The sequence below is a fragment of the Galeopterus variegatus genome, unplaced genomic scaffold (genome assembly GCF_000696425.1).
Source record: "Galeopterus variegatus unplaced genomic scaffold, G_variegatus-3.0.2 Scaffold4870, whole genome shotgun sequence".
In the NCBI taxonomy this organism is placed as follows: domain Eukaryota; kingdom Metazoa; phylum Chordata; class Mammalia; order Dermoptera; family Cynocephalidae; genus Galeopterus; species Galeopterus variegatus.
Window position 1 is genome coordinate 23,470 of NW_007730981.1, and position 16,146 is coordinate 39,615.

General features: G+C 38.3%; 1 protein-coding gene across 3 annotated transcripts in view; it reads left to right on the forward strand.

Annotated features, from left to right (window-relative positions):
* Window positions 1-16,146, forward strand: part of MTMR1 (myotubularin related protein 1) — a 73,750-nt gene that overhangs the window by 5,821 nt on the left and 51,783 nt on the right. Inside the window, exons 2-4 of one of the 3 annotated variants that reach the window (XM_008588514.1) lie at window positions 9,555-9,578; window positions 11,670-11,720; window positions 15,533-15,608. In XM_008588514.1, coding sequence (XP_008586736.1) covers window positions 15,563-15,608 — 46 coding nt within the window. In that variant the 5' untranslated portion in view covers window positions 9,555-9,578; window positions 11,670-11,720; window positions 15,533-15,562. Of the gene's footprint in view, window positions 1-9,554; window positions 9,579-11,130; window positions 11,721-15,532; window positions 15,609-16,146 lie in introns of those variants that run through there. The other 2 variants (XM_008588511.1, XM_008588513.1) reach the window with 2 other exon arrangements.

Consider the following 16,146-nt stretch of genomic DNA (forward strand, 5'->3'; position numbering starts at 1 on the left):
CTTGACTTATACTCCCACCCATCAGTAATAGGGTGTTGTCTCTCCCCAATTTTTCCTGGAGGAGAAGTGTCAGAGAAAGCCAGCTAAAACAGAAGGTTTAAATAAGATCCAGAGTCTCAAAACATAATGCCCAAAATGTTCATATTTCAATTAAAAATCACTTGTCATGCCAAGAACAAGGATGATCTCAAACTGAATGAAAGAAGAGAATCAAAAGATGTCAAAACTGAGATGACAGATGTTAGAATTATGTGCAAAAAGATTGTACAGAAGCCATCATAAAATTGCTTAAATATGCTTGAAACAGTGAAAAAATAGAAAATGAAAAAAAGAGAAAAGTTTCAGAAAAGAAATATGAGATAAAGAAGAACCAAATGGAAATTTTAACACTGGAAAATACAATAACTGAAACTCAATGGATAGGTTCAACAGCACACTAGAGAGGACAGAGGAAAGAATCTGTGAGCTTAAAAACACAGCAATAGAAATTACCCAATCTAAATGACAGAAATGAACAGAACCTTAGGGACCTGTGGAACTATAACACAAGATCTAACATTTATGTCATTAAAGTCTCAAAGGAGGGCCGGCCCAGTGGCACACTCGGTAGAGTGCAGCGCTTGGGAGCGCGGCGGTGCTCCCACCGAAGGTTCGGATCCCATATAGAGACCGGTCCACTCACTGGTTGAGCGCAGTGCGGGCGCGACACCAAGGGTTGCGGTCCCGTTGCCGGTCACGGTACGGGTGCAACACCGAGGGTTGCGATCCCGTTACCGGTCACGAAAAAAGACAAAAAGGAAAAAAAAAAAGTCTCAAAGGAGAGAAAAGGGGTGGGGCTAAAAAAGTACCTGAAGAAATAATGGCTGAAAACTTCCCAAATTTGGCAAAAGATAAACTTCACAAATTTTGGCCCAAAGATCCAAGAAGCTAAGTGAACCCCAAACAAAAACCCCCCAAAACCCACACCCATACACATCATAGTCAAACTTCTGAAAACTAAAAACAAAAAAGTCTTGAAAGCAGTAAGCGAAATAACATCTTACCTATAGGGAAGAATTTTAATGACAGTAGATTTCTCATCAGAAACCATGGAGGTCAGAAGGAAGTGGCACAACATTTATCAAGTGCAGAAAGAAAAACTCAACCCAGTGGAAATATGCTTTAGGAATGAAGGGGAAATCAAGACATTTTTAGATGAAGGAAGACTTAAGAGACTGTCACCAGCATACCTATCCTGAAAGAATGGCTAAAGGAAGTTCTCTGAACAGAAAGGAAGCAATAAAAGGAGGAATCTTGAATCATCAGGAAAGAAGGAAAAACACGGTAAGCAGAAAAGAAAGACCCTAGAATAAGTGAGTTTAGCAAGGTCACAGAATATAAGATAAATATACAAAAATCAATTGCATTTCTACATAACTTGCAACACATGGAAATCAAAATTAAAAACTATACCATTTACATTAGCACCATAATAATGAAATACTTAGGTATGATCTAACAAAACGTGGACAGGATTCGTATGCTCAGAACTACCAAATGTTGATGAAAGAAATCAAAGAAGATCTAAATTAATGGAGGCACATATTTTGTTCATATATTTGGACAATTCAACATAGTAAATATGTCACTTCTCCCCAAATTGATATACAGGATTAGCACAATTCCTGTCAGAATTCTAGAAAGATTTTTTTATACATACAAGATTATTCTAACATTTATATGGAAAGGAAAAGGAATTGGAAAAGTCGAAACAATGTTGAAGAGTAAAGTAGGAGTCTACATGATTTCAAGACATATTGATTGTATAGCTACAGTAATCAAGACCATATGGCAGGGGTATAGACACACAGATCAATGAAACAGAACAGAGAACCCAGAAATCTACAATCTACCTATAGAAATATCCTCAACTGAATTTTTTTTTTTTTTAAACCAAGACACACGAGCAATTCAATGGAGGATAGTGTTTTCAACAAATGCTGCTGGAGTAATTAGACATCTATCACCCCCCCCCCCCAAAAAAAAAAAAAAAAAAAAAAAAAAAAAAAAAAAAAAAAAAAAAAAAAAAAAAAAAAAAAAAACAAAAAACAAAAAAAAAAACAACAAATGCTGCTGGAGTAATTAGACATCTATCCCCCCCCCCCCCCCAAAAAAAAAAGAACGTTAATGTAAGTCTCACATTTCATACAGAAATTAACTCAAGATAGATCATGGACTTAAAAATATAAAACTTTTAGGGCCGGCCCAGTGGCGCACCGGAGAGTGCACCGCTTGGGAGTGCGGCGGCGCTCCCGCCGGGGGTTTGGATCCCATGTGGTGACCAGTTCCCACTCGCTGAGTGCGGCGCGGGCGCAACACCGAGGGTTGCGGTCCCGTTGCCGGTCCCCGGTGTGGGCGCGACACCGAGGGTTGCGATCCCGTACCGGTCAGTAAAAAAGACAAAAAGAAAAAATATATATATAAAACTTTTAGAAAAGAAGGGAAAAAATCTTAAGGATCTGGGTGGGGCTAAGCAAAGAGTTCTTTTTAGACTTGACACTGAAAACAATCCATAAAAGGAAAAATCGATCAAAATTTAAAACTTTTGCTCTGTGAAAGACCCTGTTAAGAGGATGAAAAGACAAGCTACAGAGTGGAAGAAAATATTTACAAGTTTCTTATCTGGCAGAGGACTAGTACTCTAGACTGTGTAAAGAATACTCAAAAGTCAGCAGTGAAAAAACCAAACCATCTATTTAGAAAATGGGCAAAAGATACGAAGAGACATTTCACCAAAGGTGATACACCGATAGCAGATAAACACATGAAAAGATGTTCAACATCTTTAGCCGGTAGGGGTGCTGTAGATTGGATGCCCCCCACAACCTCCCTGAGGATTAATCCCACTGTCAGTATTGAGGGTGGGAAAACCTATTATGGTAATCGAAAGGTGGGGCATTGAAGAGGTGATTAGATTGTAGGACCCTGCCGTAGTGAATGGATTAATAATGGTGGTCAGGGGCATGATTCTGAGGGCATTAAAAGGATGGCACATAAGGAGGTTAGTCTCTCTCTGCTCCACCATTTTCTGCCATGTGAGACCCCTGGGTATCTGTTGCCACCACCAAGACCCTCACCAGGTGTGTTCCCTGGACTTTGGACTTCCCATCTTCTGAAACTGTAAGCAATAAATTTCGTTTTCTTATAAATCACCCATTTTCAGGTATTTTGTTATAAGCAACAGAAACAGAGTAATACAAGGGGAATGCAAATTAAATCCATTGTGATATCACTACATACCTATAAGAGTGGCTAGAATGAAAAGACAGTGACAACACTAAATGCTGGCATGAATATGGAAAAACCGAATCATTCGTCCATTGCTGGTGGGAATATAAAATGGTACAGCCACTCTGGAAAACAGCTTGGCAGTTTCTTAAAAAACTAAACATGTAGCTACCATTTGACCCAGCAATTGTACTACTTACTGGGCATTTGTTTCACAGAAATGAAATCTTAGGTTCACATAAAAATCTGTACATGAATATTTATAACAACTTTATTCATAATAGCTGAAAACTGGAAGTGATCCAGATGTTCTTCAACAGGTATATGGTTAAACAGAGGTACATCCATGCCATGGAATATTACTCAACAATAAAGAGAAAGAAATGTTGATATACACAGCAATTTGGATGAATCTTAAGGGAATTACACTGAGTAAAAAATACCAGTACCAAAAGATTACACACTGTATGATTCCATTGATATAACATTCTTCAAATGACAAAATTATAGAAATGGAGATGGATTAGTGGTTGCAGGGGCTAAGAAGCGGGGAGCAGGGAGGAAAGTAGCTGTGGCTATAAAAGGGCAACAGTAGGGATCCTTGAGGTGATGGAATTATTCTGTGTCTTGATTGTATCAATGTCAGTATCCTGGTTCTGATATTGTATTATAGCTTTGTAGTGTGTTATCAGCGAGGGAATTGGGTGACTGGTATGTGGAATCTCTATTACTTCTCACAACTGCATGTGAATCTACAATTATCTCATAATTAAAAGTTTAATTTCAAAATAAAATAAATTTTGATTAGTATTTATAACAACTTATGATATATTGGAAGCATTATTAAAATGAAAAGTATAGTTATGCCAATAAAGAGGTTAGAATTTAATTAACGAAAAGGATATGAACAATTATCCTTCAATTACAAATATACTCATTCCTTTTGTAAGTGGAAGTTGTGCCGGCATACTTCAGCCAGGATGGAATTGAACAGCTCATTTGCCGCGTTTCTTGGAGGGCTTTGCAGATTGATTGTTCCCATCAGGGTTTGACAAAGGGTAAAAGGCAAGGTTCAGGTATGGCTAATTTCCCAAAGACCAGGGTTGTATTTTGATGACCTTGTTGAAAAGTGTGTAGGAAAGATTGACTGTTTGAGATTTTTTATTGGCCTGTCCTCGGCCTCTGACTCAGGCCAGCTGGTGAACACTAAGCTGCGTAGACTTCAGGTTATTGAGGCTCCTACAAACGTGCTCAGTTTTACTACAGCAGGAAGAACCATCTCCTGACATAACGGTTTAATCTTAGCAGGGTAGAACCTCTTTTTAAATTCATTTTGGGGTCGAGCCCGTGGCGCACTCGGGAGAGTGCGGCACTGGGAGCGCAGCAGCGCTCCCGCCGCGGGTTCGGATCCTATATAGGAATGACCGGTGCGCTCCCAGCGCTCACTGGCTGAGCGCGGAGCGGCCGGTCTCAAAAAGGACAAATAAATAAATAAATGTTCACTGCCCTGTTTATATAATTAACACACTTAATAAGACATTCTCTTATTGATAATTCAGAAACTAAACTTTAGCTGAGACTCATTATGAGTAATCACAGATTAATCAGAAAAACCTATACATTTCTAAATTTTAATATGTATGATGTGTATTTCTTCTTTTATTTATAGACTTTATACCTAAGACAGAAAATTGTGGTGTTTTTACTCCACAATTACAATCTTTTCTTAAAAAGAAGACTCTTAGAAGCATAAGTTCAAAGATAACTCATTTATAAAAAACTCATATTTTTTTGACTTAGAATTGTCTTACGTGATTTATCCAAAAGATCACAATATTTGGAGTCAGAGCACTTTATCTTGAGTTTCAGCCCTATAACTTACTAGCTGCCTAACAAGTTATTTAATTTTGTTGAGCCTGTGTCCTCATCTGTATTATGGGTATTATAGCAGAGGTTGAATGTATTAAATAGGGCAACATATGTATGAAACATATAAATGCTCATTTACTATAAACTGTTACTCTGCAAAAATGTATATGTGTAAAAACAAATACGAGGGGTCTTCAGAAAGTTCATGGAAAGATTCGTATTATCTTTTAATGCTATGTTTTCCATGAACTTTTTGAAGTACCCCTGTACTAGAGGAGTGTATTGTAGTTGTTGAACTACACTTACAGAAACATGATGTGAGCACCTATTATGTGCAAGGGGCTGGGCTGGGCTGCGTGGAATTCATAGTCGGGTAAAGAGACACAACAATCATAGTGCAAGTTGGCCTGTGGTGGGTGTTAAAATAGACATGCAAGCAAGGTGTTGTGAAAGGAGGGGTAGGGGCAGAGTGGGGCATTCTGGGAGTTAAGACATGAGGGCCTTTGTCAGCCCCCTCAACAAGGGGAACAGATTTAGGTGGGGCTGTGTTGAGTTCAGAAGCATGCCCGCTAAATGCAGCCAACTTGGGTTTGCTGCTGTGTGGCCCAGGGCAAATTACCTCACCCCTCACTGCCTCAGTTTCCTCATTTGTCGTATGGGTGGCTGGGAAGGAAGACATAACACATGTAAAGCATTTAGCACAGTGCCTGGTATAGAGTAAACCTTCAGCAGCTGCTTGTTATTATTTGTAGTACTAGTACTAGTACTGTACTTGAAAACTTTCTGAAATATTTTCACACTGTTGGAGATGTAGGGGTGTCAGCTGTTACCTAAAAATTGAGATGGGAGCGAAACAGATTTAGACCAAAATATCAGCTTTACTGATTGCGCAGAGCTGGCTCAGAGGGCCTGGCTGAGGTGCATGGCTGCAGGGGGCTGCCTCGTCCGTCATCCCAGAATCCAACACACTCACCCAGAGGCAGGCCTGGACAACTGCAACCCTGCGGCTGCTCCCACACAGGTGACCTCCCCACTGGCTGGGGAGGCCAGGCTATACTATTAGGGTCTTTCTGGCAGACATTCCAGAGGCGTAAAGTGGAGCATGCCAGCTTCCTTACCCAAATCCACCCAAAGCGAATGGCCAACAGAAGCCCTTGCCCCTCTGCTTGGGAATGCCCCAGGGGATGACATAAAGGGAACAGAGGAAGGTAGATTTACCCCCAACACAGACTTTCATATAAATTTAAATTTTGTTGCTTTTTCTTGATTTAGGGAAAGCCATGTAGAGTGTGGTAAGGTTAGATAAATTCTTAGTTAACTTTTGGGCAGTATGCTTGCTTTGTAAATAAAGACAACTATTAACTGTTTTGCGCCGTCTTGTAGGTTCTTGGTATGTGTAGGAGTTGAGGGAGAGGATGTGGGGCACGTCAAGGCAGTTGTGGTACAAGTTGGGGTAGCTGAGGCTCATCAACTGAAAAAGGTTACTTATCCACCCCAGGTACGGTGATCTTGGCTGATTTAACCCTTCTAACGGTCTGTGAGGGAGGTTTGCTTAGCATCTCTGATTTAGAGGGAAGGAGACCGAGACCTCGAGGCGTGTGTGGTTCCTCTGAGGTCTTGTGGCCAGGAAGTGAGTGGTGGAGCCAGGATTTGACTCTGGAGCTTGTTCATCTAACCACTATGCCAATTTGCCCCTCTAAGCCTAGGTTTGGGAGATGTTTTCTGAAGTCTTCTAAGGAGGCTTAGATAATCTGACTCTTCATATTTAGAACTGGTCAGGGCCTTGCAGTCATCCCATAGAGTCCTCTCATCTTACATGTGTAAAAACTGAAGCCTGGCATGCAGACATGAGGAGGCATATCACCAGTGAGAGCTGGACCCCAGGCCTCCTGACTTCAAACCTCTGCTCTCTCCTCTGGCTTCCATCAGACAGAGTGAAGAAGAAAACGAACCTTTGTGTGTGCCTGAAATGGCCTGTTTCAGGAGAGGGGCAAAGTGAAACAGAGAAACACATAGTATCAACTTAGAGACTTCTGGGTAAGCCTTCACTAGCCTTCTCCCTCTCATAGCAAGAACACCAAGGATTTCATTACAATAGGTAAAGAATTATGTGAGTTTAAAAGCAGATTATCATCCTACCTTTTTCCACACTTTCACGTTAGTTTCTCCTTCCAATAGCAAAGGCTTATTGACAGTTCTGTCTCTCATATATGATGCCCAATTACACTACTTGGTTCTGCAGTGGACAATATTTCTATAAAAATATTGTGAGTGCTGCTTTTTAGTTTTTGGTTTTTATTATAATTTATAGACAAGGCATCAAAAAATTGTAGTTGTAGAACAAATGTGAAAATAACATAGCATGCTGGAATGGAGGCTTGGAGGTAGAGATGGGAAGAGAGGTGGTGGGGAGCGGTAGTGGTGTTGATTTCTTCAACCTAAAGGGAGTTAATGTAGATTTAGGGGGTCAAAATAAGGTTTTAGGGCTGTAGTTTAAATGTGTTGATTACAGAGACACCACGCTGACGCAGTATAGCCGAGTTGTTAAGGGCACGGATCAGGAGCTAGACTACCAGGGTTTAAATGCTTGCTCTGCTACCTTGAACTTAACCAAGGCACAGATATGCACTCTGGACTTCTCATCAAAAAAGAGGCCAATGATAATCTTTATTTTACAAGGTTGTTCTGAGAATAAAATGAGTTTATATATATATAAAGTGTTTAGAAGAGTGGAACATAAAAAGCATGACTACTTTTTATGATTCAGCTGCCGCTGAAGGAGAACGAAAGAACTGAAAATTAAAATTTCAATCAGCAGAGATTGGGAAGAGGGAAGTAGTAGTTTGAGAAAGTTTATTTTCTCATCTTTTAGAATGGGAGGTCAATATACACTTTAAAGTGGACAAATCAAGAAATAGAGGCATATCCATATTTATGGTGATGAAGGCAATCCTCAGGAGAATTAAAAATAGGTCCAGTTAAGTGTGGTTATCACTGGGGAATGAAGCTCTGGGAGGAGCAACTTTCTATTTTGAGTTTTTTATTACCATAAGCATGTACTACTTTAAAAGAAAATTTACCAACTTTCTTGAGGTGTAGTTAACAAACGATAAACTTCACATATTAAAATGCACAATGTGGTAAGTTTTGATATATGTACACACTCATGAAACCATCACCACAATTAAGATAAACATATCAAGCCTCCATCCAAAGAAAGCCAGTTTTAAAATTCTTGATTTTAATAGCCTATGTTTAGGAACTTATGGGCTTTAATTCTGTTTGAGGTATAGCATCACTTCATTCAAAATACCTTTTTGACTTCAAAGAGTATTTTCTTTTAATGATAATACAGTGATTTTGTTTTGAAGTCTGTATCTTTGTATTCATGTGATCCTCTTATTCATCCTGAATAGTCTTAAAGCTAATAAGAACCTCTGGTGATTTTTTTTTTTTTTTTGATGATGTGTTTTTCAGAGAACATCCAGTGATTAGATGATAGGATTTCAGACTTTAGAATGGGGAACAGGGACGATTAAAGTCTTCTTCAGACTATTACAACTGTTCGCTTTTCAAAAGTTTCATTGGTTCTGTGGGCTGTTTCCTCTGACCAGGGCTTTCCAAGTGTGTATGCTCCATGTTCAATTAGGATTCGCAGGCCACAGGCACAGGAATAATGTTGCTAAAATCGGTGTCCTGATTGACTAAAGCCTGTCTTCCCCTCCTCTCCGGAACCAGCCACCACCGCTGCCTGCCTGAAGCTCCCCCTTCGCCTGCAGTGGGTGCTGGGCAGGGAGCAGGCACCCTGCTCCCAGTGGGGTGGCGGTATTGGGGGATTTCATTCTGGAGTCCCAAGTATAAATTGGAAATATAATTTCAATAGAAACCAGATTAAGTTTTGTGGTTAACTCAGTTTTATGATAACATTAATGCTACATATAGCTGAGCTGTGCTGTGGGTCCAGTGCGGGGGTTTCTGTGGGGTTTTTTTGTTTTGTTTTGGTTTTGTGGGCTGGTTTGGGAGCATAATTGCCTTTTTATATCATTGTTTCTGTGGGGAAAATGCTCTCAGTATTCCAAACAGAAACCCAAATGAACTTTTTAAACACAGCCTGTTCACAATAGATTGTAATAGCACTTGACAGAAGGGGTTTGTATTTAAAATAATGTAGTTTATCTTAGCCTAAGGGCGATATGTTTTTCCAAATCATAGACTTCTCTGAAAATTATAGGACAAATGTGTTAGGATTGATTTGATATGGAATGAAACTTGAGGGCAAATGTGTTAGGACTGATTTTGTTGGTTTTATTTGAGGATTATGATGTTTCTTAGGGAATGGGCTGTTGAACTTAATGGCATCTTTTGTAGGTCAATAGTAACATGTCCATGATGATGATGTTCTGTATTTTAACTAACAGGTTTTCAGGAGGCCTGATATAAGGGTAAGGATATTTGGCTTTTGGCAGATGGGCCTCCTACTTATGTGTGTCTGTGCTTTATCGAACACTTAGTCTATTTAGTGTTCTCTACCTTCTCACTGGTTTTTATGAGTCACTCAGATCAATTTGCTCTGCTGTGTCATAGCTTTAAGTGTTCACTAGAAACGCTTTATTTGTTAGTGTTTTTATGTGCAGTAAAAGCCAGTGTGTGTGAGGGCAGGATGCTAAAATTGTTACTGATGTGCAATGCTGACTTTTGTGGTACTACATGAATTCTGACCAAATGGGTGTTCATGGCAGGAGTTATAAGGCTAGGCCTACAAAGGCCTCTTTTAACCTTCTTTATTGTGTAATTCATGCTAAAGAATTTAGCAACCAAAAAGAAAAAAAAGTGGTCAATTGTCTGTCCTAAGTAAAATTTCGAGCCATGTTTGTGTTTGCATGTTGAATCCAAAAAAGCAGAAGTGCTAACCTTGAAGATGAATTTGGCAAAATCAGTCCCAATTAGTATTTTTTAAAATACAGATATATTGGATTATAGCTTACAGTCTCCTGATGATTTTCCTTCCCTTTATTTCAGAATATTCATAAAGCAAGACAAAGATTGGTAATGTGCATGCATTTAAACCTTAGTATCAGATGTTGAAAATTAACCTATTTCCATTAAATGAAAACAATGTGGATTTTGATAGTATAATGTAATGACTTCAGTTTAAAATTTTTTAATATTATTGAAGCCAATGCAGTAGTGCAAAAATAAGCAGGTTAAGTCAAATTCTTGTTATTCTAGTTCGTTTTCCTTTGTTTAGTCTTGTTTTCACCATGTTTTCGTTGGTTTGTGGGAATCATTTTCTTTTATTGATTCACATTGTTAAATATTAGTGTTAGGCTTTACACTTGCATGGACTTTGAAGTGTATTTTTTTGTTTATTCATTCATTTATCTGTTTTTAAAAATTTTAATCAAAGAATGATTCCATTTTTTTTTTGTATTTAAAAAAAATGGAAATTTCAAAGCACTGGCTGTATTTAAACATTACCCTGCCTTGAAGGGTAGCTGTACCAACTGTGTACTAAATCCAATCTGATGATTAAGTATAAAAATGTGTTAAGTACTTATTGTACTTTATTGACAAAAGTGAAAGATGGAAAATAGTAAATTCTTTTAAAGCTTGGCTTCTTTTTCACTGGTTGCCTTTGTAAGAAATATAGTAATTGGAACAAAGTTTCATGAAGTCAAAAAAATATATATGCTAAATTTTAATATTTTCAGCCTCAGAGACTTGATACAACTTCTAAAAGGGGTTATAATCTTGTCATCTTCAGTATTCATATTCTTTATACCATCTGCTGAACTAAAGTTCCAAATTTTAAAGTTTCAAAAAAAAATTGATTCTGTGAAGAAATGAAATTGCTGTTTTTTTGAAGCATGTTGATGTTGTAATTAGAAGTATTTAATATGCAATTGATTCCTAAATCACAGTATTTAATTAGCAATAAGAAACAGGTGTGTGTGTGTGTGTGTCTGTGTGTGTGTGTGTGTGTGTGTGTGTGTGTGTAAAATCTCCAGCATGTGATACATGCATGTGTGCAGTGGAATTGACCCCTGGGCAATCTAATACTTCTTTAGGGTATATGAATACGTACTTTGTTTAAAATACTTGTCTATGAACTGCCTTTGTATTTTGGCTTGACTTTGCCCTTTACCTGGTTTCTGTGGTATGCTTTATTTTCTATGAGCACATTCTGTGCCTGCTATTTTGTTTCTTTGTTGTATGCTATAGTATTGCTTGATTTTAAAAAGACAGTACATTCTTTGAAATCCATGATGTTTGTTTGCTTTTCGTTTTTCTACTCCAACACAAACACAGAATAGATACTCCATTTTAGGCCGAGGATGCTGTAGATGGCCTACACGTTATTTCCTTAACTCCAAAGGGGGAAAATGTGATTTGCAAAGCCATGAAAGGCGCGTTGTCTTTTACATGCTTACTGTCTCTTTAAAAAAGAAATTCTGTCCTTTCACCTGTCTGTTTGCACGTGTTTCTCTTTCTCCTTTATGCCTTTTCTTGTCCATGCACCTGGTGCTGTGCAGGAGATTCAGGAAGAGCACAATGGCTACCCTTCTGAAGCTGAAGCTGATCAGGTGGCAAGTTCTACATGTTCATCTGTTTGTAGCTACAAATCGTGTATTTAGAAGCCATTTCATCCTAGATTTCTAGATGATAAGCAAAGCTTTCCAGATGCTTTTACCACTCCAATAGTGCCCTCCTGTCCAAATTTGGTAGATTCCATTATGACATTATTTGAAAAAATTGGTTTATCCAACAGTTTGTCAACTAGAAATTTGTTCATCTGTGCTTCTCGGTTTCTCTAGATAGGGTTATTGATGAGGTTAATGACCCTCCATCACTGCAGGATTCTGACGTGCCTTTACAAAGACTTAGAGGGCTGGTTACAGGTACTAAAGGTGCTCCTTGAGGGTGCTTTATTCAAATTTGCATGGTCTGTGCCCAGCACAGTACCTGATACCTTATAGGTATTTAGGAATGAGTACATATATCTTATATTTATTATTCAATACAAAAGTTTTCATGCAATATTCTTGAAGTTCTTACTCTTGCTCAGTACCTCTAGACCCTCCCTAGAGGCTTTTAAAACAGCAGTACTTTCCCCAATGTTTATGTAGAAACTGAGTATGTAAAACTGATAGAAGAACAGCTCCAGGAAAGTGTTAAGCACTAGGTGCTCAGCTGTGCCTTTGTTCATCATTACCCAGCTCCACCCTCCTTTGGTGACCCCGGAAGTACCTGGAAGAGCCGCATTTGAAAACCACTGCTTTTGGCATGCAGCCATTATATAAGTATCCACCCGACAGCTTAGATTCAGGCTGAGGAGAAAAGTAGTAGAAAGGCCAGGGTCATCCAGGCTGGTTGGGACCCTCAAGGACAAATTCAGGGAGCTGGCAGACCTCAGCTGGATCTCCAAGGTCACTGGAACAGGGTTGGGATGAGATCATCAGAAGGAATTCCTCAGCTGGGCAGCACTTTGAGGAAAGGCACCAAGAGGAATGGGTGTGTTTATGATACCAAATTTAGTTCACATGAATATTCCATGCTTTGATTGTGTTGTACATGGGTTGGATAAATCAAGGGTCAAATCATGTCCTGTGCAACCTGGTAGTTGCAATAAAAACTTAATATAGCACAAGTGTGAGTCCCATCTCCTAACACCAGCTTTATAAAGGGAATCTACTCACTCCCCTCCCTACCCCCGCCCCCCAAAAATGAGCCTTTAAGAACTATTCTCCTCTTGAGTTCTATGCTAAAGCTAAATATGTTTCTTTTACAACATCCTCTGTGGAAGTCTGAAGCAGTAGGATCATTTCTTTGTTATATTCTGATAGTTGCTTTTTCATCATTTAAAAAACATGTCCCAGATTTAATTATCACTAGTGAGAGGTTTGTCTCACTGTGTCTTACCAACACATTTATGACTCACATAAATGCACAGGTGTTTCACGCCAAACTTGACATGACTATGGGAAGAGAAGAGCAACACTTGTTCTTCAACCTCTATCTCGACAGCCTTGTCCATTCTCAAAATGGTCCCAATCACCTCTGTCTCCCATGTGTAGCATTTTATTAGCTAGTCCTGGGTCAAGGACTTTAAAAAGTTTGATGTGGCTTGCTCCAAAGCTCAAAGGGAGTCATATCTTCCCCAATCCCTTCTAGATAGAATAGCCTGCTTTAGTAAATATATTTCAAAATAATCTATCCTCATTCATTTTTAAATATAAATTAAGGAATTTGTCTATATAGTATACGATATTTAGCCATTAAAATAAGTTGTAACAATGTAACATTTGAAGTAATTTAAAGCTCTGATATTGATTAAAATAGCTTTTTCACATTAACTATGCTGTAAAATTAATCACTAGTTCAGGCAATAAATTAAAGCCAGACTTTCAAATTAAGGCTTCTATTAAGATTGGTGATCTTTTAGTGTTTCTAAAACTGGGCATTTTAAAGTATACACATTAAAAAAAAAAAAAAAAACCCGAAAACTAAAAGTATACATATTTAGTTTATGCTTTATTTCATTAAAGATATATTTCCAAATCAGATGTGAGTATAAAATTGAATTCATAAATGGTTCTCCATGTCCCCTTTAATGTGTTAATAACTCCCTAAAAATGTAGCTGAAAAATGTCTTAAAAACCAACCTAGACTAAAAATTTAAATTGAATAAATTGGGAGTAACAATGAATCCTAATCTATATTATTTTAACTGCACATCTTTTGATGAGGAGGATGGACCATGTCGTTTTGTGCCCTCCCAGTAAAACAGACCTACTAACCCTGACCAACATTTAGCATTGAATTTGCTATTTATATTTTGACTTTTTTTCCTTTTTTTATTTTATAAAATTTGATGAAACTACTATTATAGTATTTCTAAATTGACCTTTAAGTCCCTTTAATAAAACAAATTGAAATTCTTATAACTATGAAAGATAATTACCATTTTTAATTTTTAATAATTTAGATTAGAGTTATAAAAGACATCTATTTTTAAACATTTTGCTTTACAAAATTATGCTGTTAACTTAGTATAGTTTGACCTGTTTTCCGCTGAACACTAGCGGCCTTATGATGTTTAAAGGTATTCCTCGGGAAAAAGTCCCTGATCAAATAGGTATGAGAAATGCATTATACTCTAGCGCCCTCTTGCTGATTCGGTGTACATTAACACACTAAAGACTTGTCTCACTAAAAAAAAACCCTGCTTAACTTGTTTTGTTTAACTCAGCATTTCCCAATTTTTATTTTTTATTATTATTTTTTTAAAGAAGACCTATTCACATCTCTTGGGAAATTAATGCTCTGTGAAACACAGCTTGGGAATTTCTGGGGTTTCGATCACCTTATTCTTATTCATGACACATTATGTCAGAGATGCCAAGGAGAAAGTGACTGGTTTCCTTGGTAGCATCTCACAGGGGGGCGGTACCTTGGAATAGTCCCCAAGTTCAGGCTGTGGTTCCTAGCTTTGTAGTTCAAGAACACCATTTACCACCTCCCCTGAGGTATCTGGCACTATCCAACTAAGCTCACAAGGGACTGGCTATCGGCCCATAGTGCCAATCTGGTCATTTAGAAATGTGGGCATGTATCTTTCCAGCCACCCGAGGCATTCTTTTCCTAGTATCATTGTAGCCAGTAAACCTAGCAAGTCATTAGCAATTTTCTTGGTGAACATGAAATTAGTGCAAAGTCAATTGGCTTGGGAGGTGCCTCATGAACACACCCTTCTCAGCAGTGGGGATTGGATTACTCTTGTTTGCCAGATGACAGCACACTCTCTTGTGGCCTGGATTGGGTAAACACTGACAATTCCACTTTCCATGTCCCCTCTCATACACCTTGTGGGTGCGCACATGCACGCTTATAGCCGGGTTGCAGTACCAAAACCTAGGGCTTTCCTTACTTATGTACTGTCCTGAGACCATTCTCTGGTTATTTTAATTAGACTTCGGGGTTTCCCAAACTATCTCCGTAGGCTGGGTCATTTCTACAACTAGCTAAGCACCTACACATAAGGTTGATATTATTTTATTAGTTTCATGCTCAGAAGGTAACCTTTTTCTGACCTTATTTCCAAATTCTGGAGGCACCTTATAATAGCTGTGTATGTAGTGATTACAGTATCTATCTGTCATGTTGAGCCATTTCTGTATTAATGCTTTCTAACTGTGAAATCTAAATATGTTATAACAATTTGCTAGATTATGCAGCATGATGTCCTGTGATGCTGAGCTTTGAAATTGTCTTTTAAGGGGAGGGGGCATATATTTTGCACGCTTCTGTAGCCTTATAGTGAGAGCACAGAACACCAAAATTCTTCTCAGGTGTACAGATGGAAAGTGAGACTTACTCCTGTTTGGTTTTTTGCCAGGCTCTACGGGATGGAAATAAGCTGGCACAGATGGAAGAAGCGCCACTTTTTCCAGGAGAATCAATTAAAGCCATTGGTAAGTTTAATGTGTATACCTTGCTCATAGAGATCCGTAAAATAAAATGGCACTTTATTTGCGAGCACAGGTGATATATGTGCTGGGGATCAGCCAGACCGATTTAATTAGGGGGCAAGTGGACTAGGTCTATTCATTATTAGTATCATGATGACCTTAAGAGATAGATGATTGTAGAGGATCCCATTAAGCCCCAATTGAGTATTCAATGGCATTACCAAAGAAGAGGGGCTTAGCTTTTCTTGATGAAAAGCTGATCAGATGCTCAGTATTAGTTCGCTGTTTTGTTGGAATCTTTCTCTTTTTTTTAATATTGAAACATAATTGATTGTACATATCCATGGGGTACCGGGTTGAATATCAATACCTGTGTGCAGTATGTGATGCTCAAATCAGGATAATTAGTATATTCAACAAGCAATGTAATCAGTTTTTGTGGCCTGGAGTCTTTCACTGTAAGGAAAGTATATCGATAGATGATCCATATTATTTATTAATAACAGTTTTGAGAACTTGGCAAAGAAATTTTAGTGGCTTA